The sequence below is a fragment of the Amia ocellicauda genome, chromosome 3 (assembly GCF_036373705.1).
Source record: "Amia ocellicauda isolate fAmiCal2 chromosome 3, fAmiCal2.hap1, whole genome shotgun sequence".
Classification (NCBI taxonomy): domain Eukaryota; kingdom Metazoa; phylum Chordata; class Actinopteri; order Amiiformes; family Amiidae; genus Amia; species Amia ocellicauda.
Genome location: NC_089852.1, coordinates 13,304,599 through 13,320,174, shown reverse-complemented (window position 1 = coordinate 13,320,174; position 15,576 = coordinate 13,304,599). Strand labels below are relative to the sequence as shown.

The window sequence follows — 15,576 nt, the reverse complement described above, 5'->3', positions numbered from 1 at the left end:
AGCGATAATGTCTGTGTTTCAGTGTCACAATGCTATTCAGAGCAACTGGGTTTATGAAAGGGTGTGACAAAGGCAGCCCATCCGCAGCAGTGTGGCCAGCTTAAGCCGACAACATGTTGGTGGACTAAAACCCAATAGAGGAACCGGCAGCCCCATTAAAAGGCTTTGGAAAAAGTCTGTTTAAGACATTGATGGAGCTGCATGGAGTTCTGCACTCTGGACGGGAAGCCAGGCCCTTCTAGTGTGACAGCTCTGTGCTCCACGCTTAGCTCTGTTTTACTGGGACAGCCAATTTTATTCACTCGTGCAGTCAGGAGCCAATCTGGCACTGGCCAAACTGGTGTAAAGCATTGTCTCCGGTTACCGTTTCTCAATACTTCTTTTTGTTTGTTCTCCTTGAGGCGGACTGGATTTCTGTCTCTTCCCCTCCAAGTTACAGACGGCCTCGTTCATAAATCAGCATACATGACCTGGACATTGAGCATTGTGTGTTTTGCTCTTATCTTTAAAGGCATGTCTTTTTCCGTTTTCAGGAATGAACAGGCTGATTTTGGCCTTGTCCAGCACTAGTTTTGTTTTATTGTAACAGCATGAATAACATTACTGGAAACAAAAAGGTGTGGAGGGATCATTGGCAACATTTATTTTGGTATTTTGTCTCCCTCTGGGTAATACTGACTTAAACCATACAAGAGGCTATGCATTTTCTGCAGAAACCTTGACTGAGTGTTTGATGTTACATCCTAGAAATAATCTCTCTCCTTGTCATTAGTACCTGGCAAACTGAGCCACTGAGTCCACAGTGTACATCAATCAATTTATTCTCTCTCTATTGTTACTTCAAAATTAAAAAACACCACGTAAACAGCACAGTATTATGATAAAAACATATTTAGTTCAGAAAATGGAAAAACCTGATAAATATATGTAGAATACTGAGCGGTTTTACTACATTTCATTGAGGATAGAATTTACATTGGCCTAAAATCAATTTCACGTATGAAGGACGCAAACAGAGTTATAATAATCGCACATATTCTGCGGCTCAGGCTCGTAAGTATAGCACATTAACGTGTCCGGACGTAAGTCAGCCGCGTCTATAAATGCACTAGCGGCGTTTCTGTATCAGTGAAGCGCAAACACTTCAACACGGTGCCCTGACGCAAAGCCATCACACAACTCACACGAATGAAGAAAAGGCTATGGTGGTAAAGCTTTACGGCCTTTATGACCGTGCACACGGCCACTTCTCTATTTAGTTGGTGTCAATAAGACGACCTGACACCTGCAAAGGCGTCCTGCAGAAGTGTTGCTTTTAGCAGTGCGCCGATCAAGAGCCAGCGTCCCCGCGGCGTTTGAAGTGGCAAAGGGGGGTGAGGGGGAAGTGGCCTGTGGTTAGAGGGAGGAAATACCAAGGAATTTTAATAGAGCAAACAGTCCCCTCACTTCCTATGGGAGATCACTTCAAAGGCGGGCCTGCCCTGGAGCAGACAATACATTATGGGGGCAATCAGTCACTCAATAGCACGTCAGGCCCATTCACAAGTGGCAGTCCGGCCCGGAACAGACAACACACACTAGCCGGGGATCTGGAGTTCGTCTCTGCCTCATACAGATGGCCAACAACATGAATTATTCACCAGACAAGTGCGCCGAGTAAAGAAGTAAGAACCGCACTTCCATTCCATACAACCCGCTCGGCCGCCTCTTGCGTAGTGTGCGTAAGAAACAAGACGCCTGCCAGGGTTACACATTCGAGGTGTTTATTGCCTTGGCATGAGTCAATATGAAGAAGAAAAACATGCAGAGTTAAAAACTAAAATCCACATATTTCTATATAAGACGGTCGAGGCATCTTTTCATCCCCCCCCCCCCGTGGGCCGCCTTTAATTACAATGACAATAGGTGGACGAAGGCACCGCGGAATCTAACAAGACGGGTCAGGTCAAGCACATCCCGGCACAATAGGGCCCGCTGACCGACTTCTTCACACTGGAGTCGGCGTCTTGAACCTCCGCGACCGCATTAGCACAGCGACTGCAGCTCTGCGCGGATCTGCGCAGCCCCACCAATGGGATCGGTGGGATTCGGCAGATCTGCGCAGAACTGCGGACATCTGCGATACAAGAACGAGACCTGTTGGTTTTGTTTTTGTTTTTTGTGGGGGTTAAAATACGTTTAATTGTATTGTCTTATGACGTGTTTCACCAGTCAGACCAGATAACCCACACAGCTGTGGAGCAGAATCCCAGCACACACATCAGATACTAAGCAGGAACTCAACCAACAGCTGTAGCAGTGCTCAGTCAACTGTTTCCAAGTTAAAAAGGACGACGTTGTCAAGAATGATCTCTTTTCACCAGCAAGTCACTGGCGGTTATTATTCACGAGAAAACGAAATAATTATAGCTTTCCAAACTACAATCGATCTTAAAAATAGTGCACTTAAACCGTATTTCTGACATGCTCTATCCAGTATCTGAATCACTCATTCTCACCTGCACTTGCTTAGGGAGGGTAAGACCCCGATACGCGAAACAGTGAGCTACACTTCATCCGAAATGCGCAACTTTGTTTCTAATATGAAATGATACGTGCAATTGGTTTTACCTTCAGACTGCATTTTTCTTCACCTCCTTTCTTCGCCCCCACTGCCGGCGACGAGTCGTGCACATGGAGGAACAGATACAAAGTGAAAAGAGAGGCGCCGAGTGTCGCCCTCGCTGCCATCCTCAGCTCAGCCCATGCAGACAGTGTGCGGGGCGCCGGCTCACACGCTCGCCCCAGTGCCAGGGGCGCGGGCACCGCCGGGGGGCGCTGTGGAGGAGCCGCAGCCGGAGCGACTACCCGCAAAACACGGAGATCACGGGAGCGTGGAAGCAGGCAGCTGGAGTTGTGTTGTTTCTTTGTGTCCGCTGTGCCTCTCGGCTGGGTGTTTAGATTGACAGACAATGTGGTTTCTGTTTAACCAGGGACTAATCACTAGCTACGTTAAAAGTCCAGGATTTAGGCTATCAAACCGACATGTCCCTCGGCCCGCCTCTCTGGTTCCTTTTGTAAACGCCCACATCTGCGCATACCTTCAGGTATTACCTGTTAACACGACACCGAACCTGTGGCAGTTCTGCGCATAGTTTCAGAATCCCAGCGATCCCATTGGTGGAGCAGCGCAGATCCGCGCAGAACTGCGGAGACCTGCGCTACAAAAACGCGACCAATGACTGATGTTTCAAATGATCTGGTAACATCGCTTCCCTGGGGGACATTCTTTCTCAAGGTGTGTGTGAGAAAGGACAATGGTATATATAAAACTTTTATATTTTATTGTATTTCATCCTCAAAGAAATTGAGTGTAAGGTTTCATGTAGTCAGTAAAACGAGTTAAAGTATCTAGTGATGTAAAGTATTAAGGTCATAGTGTTACAAAAGCGTACAAATCAAGAAGAAAGAGGTAGGATTGTAACTGTTTTAATAATGCGCGCTGCGTTTTGATTTCCAATATATTGCAATTAACTGCATAGTACTGTAGAATATTCCTTCATTTGTGTATTTGGAGATTGCCTTTGCAACCATGTCATGCCATCATTTAATGACATAATGACTTTTTAGCCACTATATTTCAACTGTACACTTAATTAACTAAAAGTTAAATATATTGCAGTGTCCCTTTGTTGTATTTCTTTGGTTCTTGGGATTCTTGTGTCAAATACAGACTGTGTACATTACAGAAAGCCCTTGGTCAATGGTTGATGGGAGATACGATCATGGTAATCATGAACCCAAAGGGCTCCTTTTGTAAACCTCCTTCTGTAGCGGTCCGACTTCCTCTGTAAAACTATCAGTATCTAGAGAGTAATCCAAAGCAGCAGGATTTTGATCACTATCTGGTACATTTCAAGAAAGACATTTGAAATGTCTGCTTTTGATCAGGGTGTGTCTCCAAGGCTTATTTTGGTACCCAGTTGTTTTTTGTTTGTGATTTGTGTGTTTTTCATCAATCACCAGTATAAGATCTACACAACTAAGATTACAAGTAAATGTGCACTTATTGTTCAGTTCAAACAACGCATAACTACATGTGTTGCATAAATAGACATCAGTTAAACCTGCTGAGTGTGACACCGACAATGTATTGTGAGCAGCTTTCTGCCTCACACTGTACCAGATTCTCCCAAACAGACAACATTTTCACACATTACATTTTAAAAATAAGAAGACTTGATTTATTTTCCAATACATGACACCATTGGATTGATTGAAGTGAGCAATTCCTGCTTTGTGATTAGTATGCTTAGGCCTTTAGTCTTGACTGTCATAAACATCATCTCTCATGCAATAATTGAAAAAGAAAGATGAAAGTGGGAACTCCCCCACCACCTCGTGGTAAGGGGCTGGGCCTCAGACCAAGGCCTGTATTTCACAGCAACACCCAGCAGCACAGCTCGGCTTTCAGGTGTTATTGAATTACCATTGAAGTCAATATAAAAAGGATTCCTTTTTGTTGGTGCTTGAAAGCCAGCCAGTACACCTTGAAATATATGACAACTTAACAGTCTGGCCTACATCGGAGCAAACCACATCAAGGCCTGTGTTTGTGTAGTCAGTTACAAAAAGCAGCATTACACAAAACACAGCAATCAGTGGTAACCTCTCAAAGGTAATAATTAGGCCAGGATTGTCATGTCACTTTTGAATTCCTCCGCACACGACGGGGGACTGGAAGGTTTCTACCAGCACAAGGCTCCGTTGTTGAGGTGGAAGAAGCATTGCATAAAGCAGTGAAAGATACAAACGCACAAGAATCTACTTAGCAAGTTGAAACATGGTGGGGAACATCTCATTGTAAAATCCTCAGATGACTGAAAACAATTATAGTGGTTGATACTTATCCTGTTTTGAGTGAGGAAGTTAAAAAGGGATTTTCTATCTGGATTCCCTTGCAGCTTTACCCAGTAAGCAGAGGAAAGCCATGTGTGGAATCAGCTGGTAAAAGTGATTGCCGGGAGTATGAGTCCTGAACAGACTGGGCCATTTTATAGTAGCTGGTCACAGACTCACAATCTGGCAACTGCTAAACGTATAGCTATAATTCCCCATTTGTAACCCACTCTGCCACAGGTCTTAGTGCACAGTGACTCCTGCAGCTCGAAGACAAGTAAACAAATTGACCCAGACTTCCTAAACTAAAGTGTGTGCGTCTAAGCCAGCAGAAATCTAATCCTACAGCTTCCCATCCCTTGTCTTTTAGATCTTGGCTTTAGCGTGTATAATCCATCATAGCAAACAATTAACTAGCTGAAAGGGATTCAACTGCGAGTGCTAGTATTTGATCACCCCTGGGTTTTCTGAAAACATTGATTACTGACAGCCCAGGTGTTCACTGATCATTAACCAGTTGGCTTGTTTCAAAATAGGTTTGCTCTGGAGCTTGAGCCACCATATACAGGTCACACATGCAGCATATTGTGGTTCTGCACCCTCTAAAGAGGCTGTGATTTTATTATTATTATTACTATTATTATTTTTATTTCTTGGCAGACGCCCTTATCCAGGGCGACTTACAACATAAGTGTAAAAATACAGAGAAGTACAAGGCATCAATCATTACAAATTCAACTTAGCTAAAACATAGCAATTCAAAATAATAAATTTTACAAATTCCAATTTACAATTTACACAAGTACAGTAAGAGATTTCCTACATCCTGGACGGTGAAAGCTAAGTGCTGTCAAGATGTAGGGTTACAGACGAGGGATACGGGAAAGGGAGCAAGGAGGAAAACAATCAAGAACGCGAGGAGCATAATAAGCTGAAGTGCTATCTAGCAGGGATAGAGGACTAATATTACAAGTGCTGTCGGAAGAGATGCGTCTTGAGTAAGCGTCGGAATGAGGTCAAGGACTCTGCTGTTTTGACTTTGGTGGGCAGGTCGTTCCACCACTTAGGGGCCAGGGATGAGAAGGAGCGTCTCTGGAGGAAGGAGAGTGGAGAGGAGGCAGAGTTAGTCTTCTGGCGCTGGAGGAGCGCAGTGGTCTGGAGGGAATGTATGGAGAGACGAGTGACTGAAGGTAGCTTGGTGCAGTGTGGTCGAGACAGCGGTAGGTGAGGGTCAAAGTCTTGAACTGAATGCGTGCCGCTATCGGGAGCCAGTGGAGGGAGCGGAGCAGTGGAGTAGCGTGTGCGAATCGTGGCAGAGAGAATACGAGACGAGACGCAGAGTTCTGGATGAGCTGGAGCGGCGGGTAGTGGATGCAGGCGGGCCGGCCTGGAGGGAGTTGCAGTAGTCCAGGCGGGAGAGGACCAGTGACTGGACGAGCAGCTGAGTTCAGTAGTCGGTGAGGAAGGGACGGATCCGGCGTATTTTGACTGCATGATCGTGGTCTGGCCCCTGGACGCCTGAGTGGAGGGTTGTGGGTTTATTCCCAGGTGAGGGACACTGCTGTTGTACCCTTGAGCGAGGTACTTTACTCAGATTGCTCCAGTTAAAACCCAGCTGTGTAATTGCAGGTAAAAAAGGATGTGATATATTGTAACAGTTGTAAGTCACCCTGGATAAGGACATCTGATAGAAAATATATAATGACAATGACTGGAATTTGGAAAATGTGGAAAGGCCGCAAAAGAGAATGCCAGATTTTGATTTTCCTTATGTCCACCTACCATCCCTTCGTCACCATACTCTATATTCTATTGACGTCTCCATCCTTTTCTTTGGTCTTGGGAGCCTGCCTCCTGAGGTTAGTGCTCAAAGAGTTGTACCTTCTGTGAACCGCAGCCTTTTGTCTGCCTGGCTTTCGAGACGTGCTTGAGCGGGCAGTATTGAAGTGAGGTCTGGTCTGAACTGAACACTGAAGCAGTGAGTATTGTTTTCCTCATAAGACACAGGAAAAGTAAAAAGTATTGAAATTACCACTATAATGGGGTGTAGTTATTTTTCTTTATGATTAGCCCACAGTAAGAAAGCAGAACATAATGGGTAATTCAGTCATTTGTTTTTCGTCCTCTCCAGCAGCGAGCGCAGATTGCATCAGAGGCCTAGTCAGGCTCGCTGTAGCTGACCCCACGCATACCCCTTTCACATGTCCTCCCAGACTATGCCTGAGTTTGTGCAGGAGCAGGAGATTGCTTTCACAATTTTTTTTTTCTGAAGGTCTGCCTTGTTTTAAATGTGAAAGGCATGGAATGGGATATTTCACCAAACCCATACATAGAAAGCACACACACACAAACACACACACACACACACATAGGTACGCACATTCCGGAAAGGTGTGCTGGCAGATGTGCACACGGGAACAATTTAATAACACCTTAGTGCCAGCAGCACTCGGGGGCTTGTTTACTGCAGCTTGTAAAGCTCCTGTTTATCTCCTGAATTCTTTCCTCCGGCGACTCTTCCTGTGTGGAGAGGCCAGTCTCTCTCCCAGACGCAGGCATGACTGAACAGCCCCCCCAAGATTCACTGATACAGGCCCTAAGGAAGTTACATGGATCGAGGGCAAAACTGATTTGTGTTTTTCTAAGTTGCTTTCAATTTATTCAGTTAACTGACTTGAACGTGATGTGAAAAGGATCTATTGGGGATTATACTGGATTCAAAAAGGGTGGTTAAAACAAGACCTCTCCTAGAATCTGCTGCCTCCCTTCTCCTCCTCCTCCTCCTCCTCCTCCTCCTGGGAGTTTCTGTGTCAGTCTGTGGAGGTGGTTTCATTTTCCTGGATAGGTTTAGCCTTCCATCAGCAAGGTGAGATAAAACAGACTACTTCGCTAGGATCTCATTTCTATCTGTCTGTCTATCGTCATTTACCTAACTATCTCTCCATCTATCTGTCCCCTTGCCTGCCTGCTCTGTGCCTGGAGGAATGTGTGAGACGAGTCTACATTCTCCCTCGGATCTCATGTCAAGATTGTCATCTTGGAGTGCCCAGCCCTAACTTGCCTGTTTCTGGGGTAAGCAGGGGCATTATTTAGTAATATAAACTAATTTCCTTCTTTTTTGCCTATTGTTTTGCCAGAGAAATAAAAAATAAAAAATTGAAATACTTAACCTTTTTTAGGGATACAGAAGAAATGTGATTGTCATACGTGCATGAAAAGAACCTGGACTCTAAAACAAGTTTTTTTAAACTGTTGAGTGCCCTCTAGTGAAAAATGAATTCATTGCAATTCCAGTCAGTGGAGGGAGATGCAGCTGGATGGAGAATCTGTGCGGAGCTTCCATTCAGATGGGTGGCTGTCAAGTTCACTCTGATATCGTGATTGAAAGTGTATGGATTAATAATGTGCCTTAACAGTTGTATAATTGCAAAATACTATAGCTCTATATCTCTGACAGAAACTAATGCAGAATTTAATTGGATTGCTTTGAGTATGTTAGGAACAACACATTAATTATATATATTAACCATTGTCCATTACTCTCAGGAATTACCTTCTGAGGCATTTTGGAAGCACTGGTCAATAGTCAACTGAACATAAAACTATAACTAGATATTCATCTTCTTCATCTTCTTCATCTTCTTCTTATTATTATTGTCTGTATATGATGCAAAGGAAATGAATTAAAAAACAAACAAACAAAAAAAAACTATAATTCCTACATTCTTAGTTCACTTAACTGAAACCGAAACTTTAATTTAATATTTAATATATAGTTGAATTCGGGATAGGAAACATAAAACTGTATATTGATACATATTCTCATGTATTTTATTCTGTTAACTGAAACCTAATATTGTTTTGAAATACAAACTAAAGTCAGATAACATATTTATCAAATTACATAAAACCTGCATCTAAAATGAAACACTGGAAATAAAAAAAGTAAAAACAAAACAAAAAAAAGACAGATTTTACTAGCACTGACTTCATGTGCAGTGTATATTAAAAATTCTTAACCACAAGAAATGTACAGTACACTATTGTGTGAAAATCAGGATAATTACCTGATCAATTCTAATTGCATGAACAGATTAACTTGGTTATTAGTACAATTGTGTTTTGCAGGGCAGGTCTTTCCTGCCTAGGGGCATTGACCCCCCCATCCACCCCTCCTCCTCCAAACATACACACACACACACACACATATGCACATATACATACACACAGACACAGGCACACATACACACACACGCACACTCCCCCAGCCTGGCACAACCCACTTTCCAGCTTGCTTTTGTCCCCAGCCCTCCTGAGTTAACTACTTGGTCAAAGCACTATTAAGAGAGACAAATTAGGCTTGTAGGAGGTATTTGTCACATAATAAGGGAGCTGGGGGGGCGGGGTGGGGGGTGCTGAAAAGGGCTAAATCTGACAGGATTCTGTTTTGTGTGGGGCTTTTCTCTTCAATAGACTAATGAGCATTGAAGGCTCACAATAGCCTGCAGTAGATGTACCTGCCTGGGAGGTGTTGTGTCTCTAAAATGCCCAGCCCTTTCCCTCAGCAGCCACCAGCATCACGACCCCCCCACCTCGACCTCACTGTGGCCAGACCGGACACAACCGTCTCCATACACTTTTTATTAGTGAAAACTGGGGCTTCTCTGGCAAAAAGCCACCCACATACTGATCACACAACACATAGTTGGGCAGAATCAAGACTCATGGTGACCTCTTTCCAAGCAGGCCAAGTATGTAGATGGAGATTATCTACATTACATTTTATAGACAGTGAGATTATAGTGACATATGCCTTGTACAACATAAATGGGGGAGGTTAATCTCCTTTCCCAAACAAGTCCAGCACATCCTGAAGACCCCTTAGGTCTGTGCTTCATAATGGAGCATGTATCTCTTCCAAAGAGCTATCACCCAAGATTTATTGTATAGTGCATTTTTCCAGTGTTGAATAGATCTGTTGTTATGTGAGCAGATCATGCCTCTTACAAATATCCTGTACTGTGCCTGCGTAATCTCGTGTTTGGGCAATGACTTGATTGAATTACAACTATGCAGCAGACTGTGAAAGGACTGATTTTTCAATCATTTCATTATCAGTTTACTTGTTTTAAGTTCTACTTTCCCAGAAACTCAGCCACCCTATAAGAAAAATATAGGATTTATTTATTTTTAATTTGAACTCTTTAAATATAAAGCCCCTTGATATAAAAAGTCGGTTTCAGTGGGATATTCTTTAAAAGAAGGGTGTTGTTTTATTTACAGGGCACCAGCCAATATGTCCGTTTACTTAAAGAAGGACAAGGAGAAGCCATTTTTAAATTACAGGGAGATACCACTTTATTACAGCAATGGTTACTTATTTACAAGAAGGCGTATAATATACAAGACAAAGTACTTTACAGACATTGTTCGGGAATTTACAATCCACTGCAAAGCTAAACTGTCTGCAGTGCTGCAGACCACAATGGCAGATCCAGCCCAGGGCAGAGGTGAGCTGTCTGTCCAGGAGACCATCAGCATGAGGTTCTGTCCTGCGGTGGGGGGCAGTGCGTGCCGAGCGCTCAGTGGTCCGTTTGCTTCTGCAGGTCGGTGAACACCTTCTTCACCATGAGGAATTGCGACTCCCTGTGCGACCGCTTGAGCTTAGCACGGCGGTTCTGAAACCAAATCTGAGAAACAAAGGAGAGCCCCTGTCAGAGTCACAGTGATGGTGGGCATAAAGCCTTCAGTGTCCATCCAGTATCACCAGAGCTTTGCAATAGGCTTGTAATATATCCCTAGAATATTACAGATATCATGCTCATTTAAGACACTAATTGCAGCTAGATCATTTACAGTTTCCACATGCCCCCCCTCCGCCAAAACTGTGTACTGTGGGTGCAATCTAGTTGAACACATTCTCTCTGAAGTACTACATTTGACTTTGAACAACAGGAACAATTACAACCGTCACATTACATGTTTTCACTTGCCTGTATTCTGTCCTCGTCCAGCTCCAGTTTCTGTGCCAACTCCTCACGGACATCTATACCAGGATAGGAGTTGACCTGAAACACACTCTCCAGCACTTCAATCTACAGGCAGGGGGGAAACAACATTGTGGGCTTTTTAGTTAACTGGGAAATACTTTGCATTGAATATGTGCCTTGCAAGGATGTCAGATTATCTTTCACAATCAGGAGTGGTCATTATTTTTACTTTTATCAATATGATTTGATTTCTAATTTACATTTGAAATATGAATCTTATTACTCAATTACTTAGCAGACACCCTTATCCAGGGTGACTTACAATTGTTACAAGATACCACATCTTACAGATATGACTGCACACATCTGATTCTATCATAGTCTTAACAGGTTTCCAGAGTCTTATTAGAGCTCAGTCCAATGGAGTCAAGGACCCACCACAGAGCATTTAATAATAACACTGTCAAATAAAATCTTTTACCCCCAACCACAGAGTCATTGTAATATATTCTTGGCATATCAAGCCGAGAAAAAATAATCTGAATTTGAAAATACTCCATGTGACAATCTGTAAAACAGCACACAGTATATAAAACACTGTTTTGTTATTGTACCAGTGAATTCTGTTTTTCGTTAGAAATCCAATCACCTTCGGATTTATGAATGCCCAGTCAAGCACACAATTCCCCTCAGAGAATCAGAATGTGGAAGGAAAAGTTACTCTTAGTCTAGTAACATAATTACCATCCAGATTCAACACAATTTTTCTCAATTTCATAAGCATGAATTTACATACATGCATATATAATATAAATACCCTTGAATTCTTTGTTAAATTACTATGCATTGGAGGTTGAAGCAAATGACTGGAAAAACAAACACCCGCCCCCCACTACCTTATCATAGGTCTCGTAGTTGTAGCGCAGATTTCCGCAGTTCTGCGCGGGTCTGCGCAGCTCCAGCAGTGGGATGGTTGGGATTCTGCTAATCTGTGCAGAACTGCGGAGATCTGCGCTACAAAAACACCGCCATAGTCTTCACTGCAAAGCATCTGGTAACGAATGGCGGCGCTGCTGGGGCGCACCTGTGTGCCGCTGAAGGCTGTCCGGGGTCTGCGGCCGATGTACCAGTTCAGGGTCCTCCGGTAGGAGTCGCCGCAGGGCGGCTGGCAGCTGCCGGCCCGCTGCTCCTGCGCTCTGGACTCGGGCCTCGCCCCGGAGCACTGCTCCTGCTGCCGCCGTGTCTCCGCGTCTGGAATTCAATGGCACATCCGTTAGTTTATAGTGTATTCTGTTTTATTTATTTCTCTGTGCATTCATCTATTCTTCAATTTCACATGATTTGGGGAAAAGTGGCGCAAACCTGGCACAACACCGAAAAGCATTGAGACTATTGTCCCGACCGTGAGTTTGGTTTTGTCAACAGTTGGCTCAGTGCTGAGATCTTTTGACACAAACTTTCCTGTAGTGTACTCGGGAGAGCTACTGGTTGTTCAGCAACCAAACTGAATTTTCTTTGAAAGCCTTCAAATCTGAATATTATTATTATTATTATTATTATTATTATTATTATTATTATTATTATTATTATTATCATTATTATCATTATTATTATTATTATCATTATTATCATTATTATCATTATTAACTTTTTATCATTAAGCCTAAATCTGGATGTTACCTGGACACAGGTAAATGCAAAAAACGATTTTACCTTCGTGACTATAGGGTATAAGGTTATTTTGGCTTATCTGTATTTCACAGATTAAAGTCTTCAATCGACATTTATTTCAGTTTTTAAATAACCATTACATATCCGAACAAAATAATTGAGGTTTAAGCAAAACATCCACCTGAAAAACAGAAATAAATAAATAAATACAAGAAGAAAAAAGGCAAAATTCAGTAAAATTCAGATCTATGAAATCCATTTGAGGCGGGTCTAATCGGAGCAGTACCCGTCCAGGGCCGGTGCGCTGTGGCCGGAGAGGAGCCCGGGTCCCGCCTGTCCAGCCCGAGGATGCTCTCGATGGTGAACGTGGTCCTCCTGCCGGCCGGACACAGCGCCTTGTGCAGCCCCGCCGCCGAGCCGGACACGCCCGTTGAAGCTGTCTGTAACGCCGCCATCTAGACTATAAACGAGAAACCGAAGTGTGCAATGACCAGACCCTCACGAAAATGAGACCCTTTTAGCCATCGAAGCACTTTTAAGAGAAACGAAAGCGATTTTCCGCGTCACTAATTAAAATCTTGTAGTGAGGGAGCTTAGCATCTCAATGGAGGCTCCCCACCAAGGGGCGCCGTGGTTAATTGTTTGTTTGCAGGTAATTTACGGGGCCGAATTGGGGAGCTACGACCAGGGACACAAAGGTGTTATCTCTTCAGCCCAGAGAAAGCCTTTTAACCACGCATTACGACATCTCAAGCTGCACTGGGAGTCCTTTATTTTAACGCATTAAGGTAGAAAATTAGCCCATTTCGCGTTTCCCACAGAAGGGGATAGGTTTTCTATAGCACGGGCGTGCGTGTAATGGGAAACCAGTCAAGTATTGAGTAATCCCATTTAGGTGATTTTTTGCACCATGCAAATTTAAAATAATAATAAGCTCTTAATGCTATTAGGCTAATCCTACTGAATATTCTCCCCCTTTCCTCTTCTTATGCATATAGGGTGGTTAATGTGGTCAATGACAAACAAAGGGTCTCTGGCAGAAGCCACGTTATAGAGGGTTGGCATAGTTGTTCAAATCCAGTGTAATTGCTGCCCCCCCACCTCCTCGGATTAGTTGGTGGTTACCATTCAGAAAGGCGCTTTAAATAAATAACCTACCTGTCTATTTACTTCCCTGAATATGAAGAGGATTGGGGCACACTTTAAGCCCATCTCCTGTGTATGAGCGCCAGTGCTGGGCATTGTCTGTCTTTTTGTTGAGAGAAGAAATGAACCTTAATGGTATTGATTCAGTAAGCAGTTTAATTTAATAACACACTGCAAACATAGGTTGGGGAAAACAGATTGCCAGCATTGCGCTGCTGGGTATGCAAATGTATTGGATGTCTCTTATTTGACGATATTTAATATTAATTAACTCGAAAGAAGCTTATTATAACAATGCGATTGCAAGCATTATTAGCACTGTGTATGCTTCACCATCACTGAAAATGTACTCATCCCATTGGGGGGTCTTCTTTATTCTTAAACGAACTTTGTTGATTTTTATTAAATTCAAACAGTGGTTTCAGGAGGAAAATTTGCGTAATGGGCATTATCGAATAAGCACGGTTGGCACACAACACGGATTAAAAAATCAGTAAATAGTTTTTCAGTTTTAAATGTATACTTTAACTTAGACCTTTTTGTGTGATTTAGTCTATGTGCTCCCTGTTTCAGGGAACACACCTGTAGGGAAGTTTGATTTATTAGGAGGCTACTGTATTTCACTTCACTAAATAGCTTAGTTTATAAGGTAAAGTGTACAATTGTATTAAATAATTTTTAATTGTATTATTAATATTATTATTACATAAACACACGTTTATACATACATAATAATGTGTGTGTGTGTGTATAGTGAACGCCTCAGGATCACAGTGGATATTAATATAATCTTTTTAAAGTGCTATGGGCTTTTGTGCTTCGTTGAAACTATGTTGGCCACGCAGTGATACTTGATTCGAGTTGAAGGGATATCAAGACTGCTCTAAATGATTTTAAAATATTTGCATTGCGGTTATTTACCATAAACGTGATTTTGTTTATTAACTGAAATTATTATCTCCATACATATGAACAATATTTCTTCCTCAAATTATGTTTGGTATGAAGGCTCCACTTCAAGTTGTCTTTTGAGTGCAGTTCTCATCTATTTTGTCTATGAAGATATAGGCCTATTACAGAACACGTCCCAGCAACAGTATAAGGTAGTGGTGGGCCCAAAGTGCATCCACTTGCGGGCCCACGACCACCCACCCCCTAAAACATAAAGAATATATTACTATATTTAGGACAATTGCTTATTTTGTATCAATGTGTTACTCCCTTAATACATTGTTGATAGGTATTTTTTGCATTATTTTGCTATTTTTAAATTAAAATGTAGCACTTGTGGAAAAAGGGTCCTGCCCAGGCAGTTATTTGACCCCCGTACCTGTGGCCCGCTGATTTCTTTAGGTTGCTCACCACTGCTATAAGGCAAACAGTAGGAGTCCCCCTTGTGGCGTCATGTGGAAATGAGCGGTTTGGGTGTCTGGGTCCAGTTGCAGACATTCTTATTCAGGATTTGCACAGCTGTGCATTAAAATAGTCTTGGAGGAACAAGAAAAAGGTTCTTTACAAATGGTATTTTTTAAATCACCTAACCAACTCCATTAAGCAATAGCACTCAATGCTAGTAAAACTGAACGATTCCAATATTTGAGAAGTGTTCATTTTAAATACAGAAGGGGCTGTTTTAAGGACACAGCTGTCTGGCCTCCCATCTCGGAAGGCCTGTGTGACCAAACTAATATTGGTTTGAGCGCCACTTTTGTGACCCTGGAGACAAATTCCCCGGGCGTCTGTCAGCATGGTGCTTTTATTGCATCTCTATACACTCACCTAAAGGATTATTAGGAACACCTGTTCAATTTCTCATTAATGCAATTATCTAACCAACCAATCACATGGCAGTTGCTTCAATGCATTTAGGGGTGTGGTCCTGGTCAAGACA

At 42.7% G+C, this 15,576-nt stretch overlaps 2 protein-coding genes and 1 long non-coding RNA gene across 4 annotated transcripts in view; 1 reads left to right on the top strand and 2 right to left on the bottom strand.

Moving 5' to 3' along the window:
• il17rd (interleukin 17 receptor D) overlaps positions 1–2,834 on the bottom strand; it is a 32,249-nt gene extending 29,415 nt beyond the window's left edge. The window contains exon 1 of the mRNA XM_066698256.1: positions 2,611–2,834. Coding sequence (XP_066554353.1) covers positions 2,611–2,730 — 120 coding nt within the window. The 5' untranslated portion in view covers positions 2,731–2,834. The remainder of the gene's footprint in view (positions 1–2,610) is intronic.
• LOC136738212 (uncharacterized) lies at positions 2,830–8,564 on the top strand. 2 transcript variants are annotated; one of them, XR_010812566.1, is made up of 3 exons: positions 2,830–3,299; positions 7,861–7,950; positions 8,173–8,564. It is a non-coding gene; the product is annotated as an uncharacterized LOC136738212 (long non-coding RNA). The 2 variants fall into 2 exon arrangements; XR_010812568.1 differs by having other exon boundaries at positions 8,058–8,564.
• A 1,646-nt stretch (positions 8,565–10,210) lies between these two features.
• hesx1 (HESX homeobox 1) lies at positions 10,211–13,339 on the bottom strand. The gene is made up of 4 exons (XM_066700210.1): positions 12,826–13,339; positions 11,953–12,119; positions 10,872–10,973; positions 10,211–10,568 (listed from the first exon to the last, which is right to left on the bottom strand). Exons 1-4 carry the CDS (start codon positions 12,992–12,994, stop codon positions 10,461–10,463), a joined length of 546 nt encoding a protein of 181 aa, XP_066556307.1. The 5' UTR covers positions 12,995–13,339; the 3' UTR covers positions 10,211–10,460.
• Positions 13,340–15,576: the final 2,237 nt, after the last annotated feature.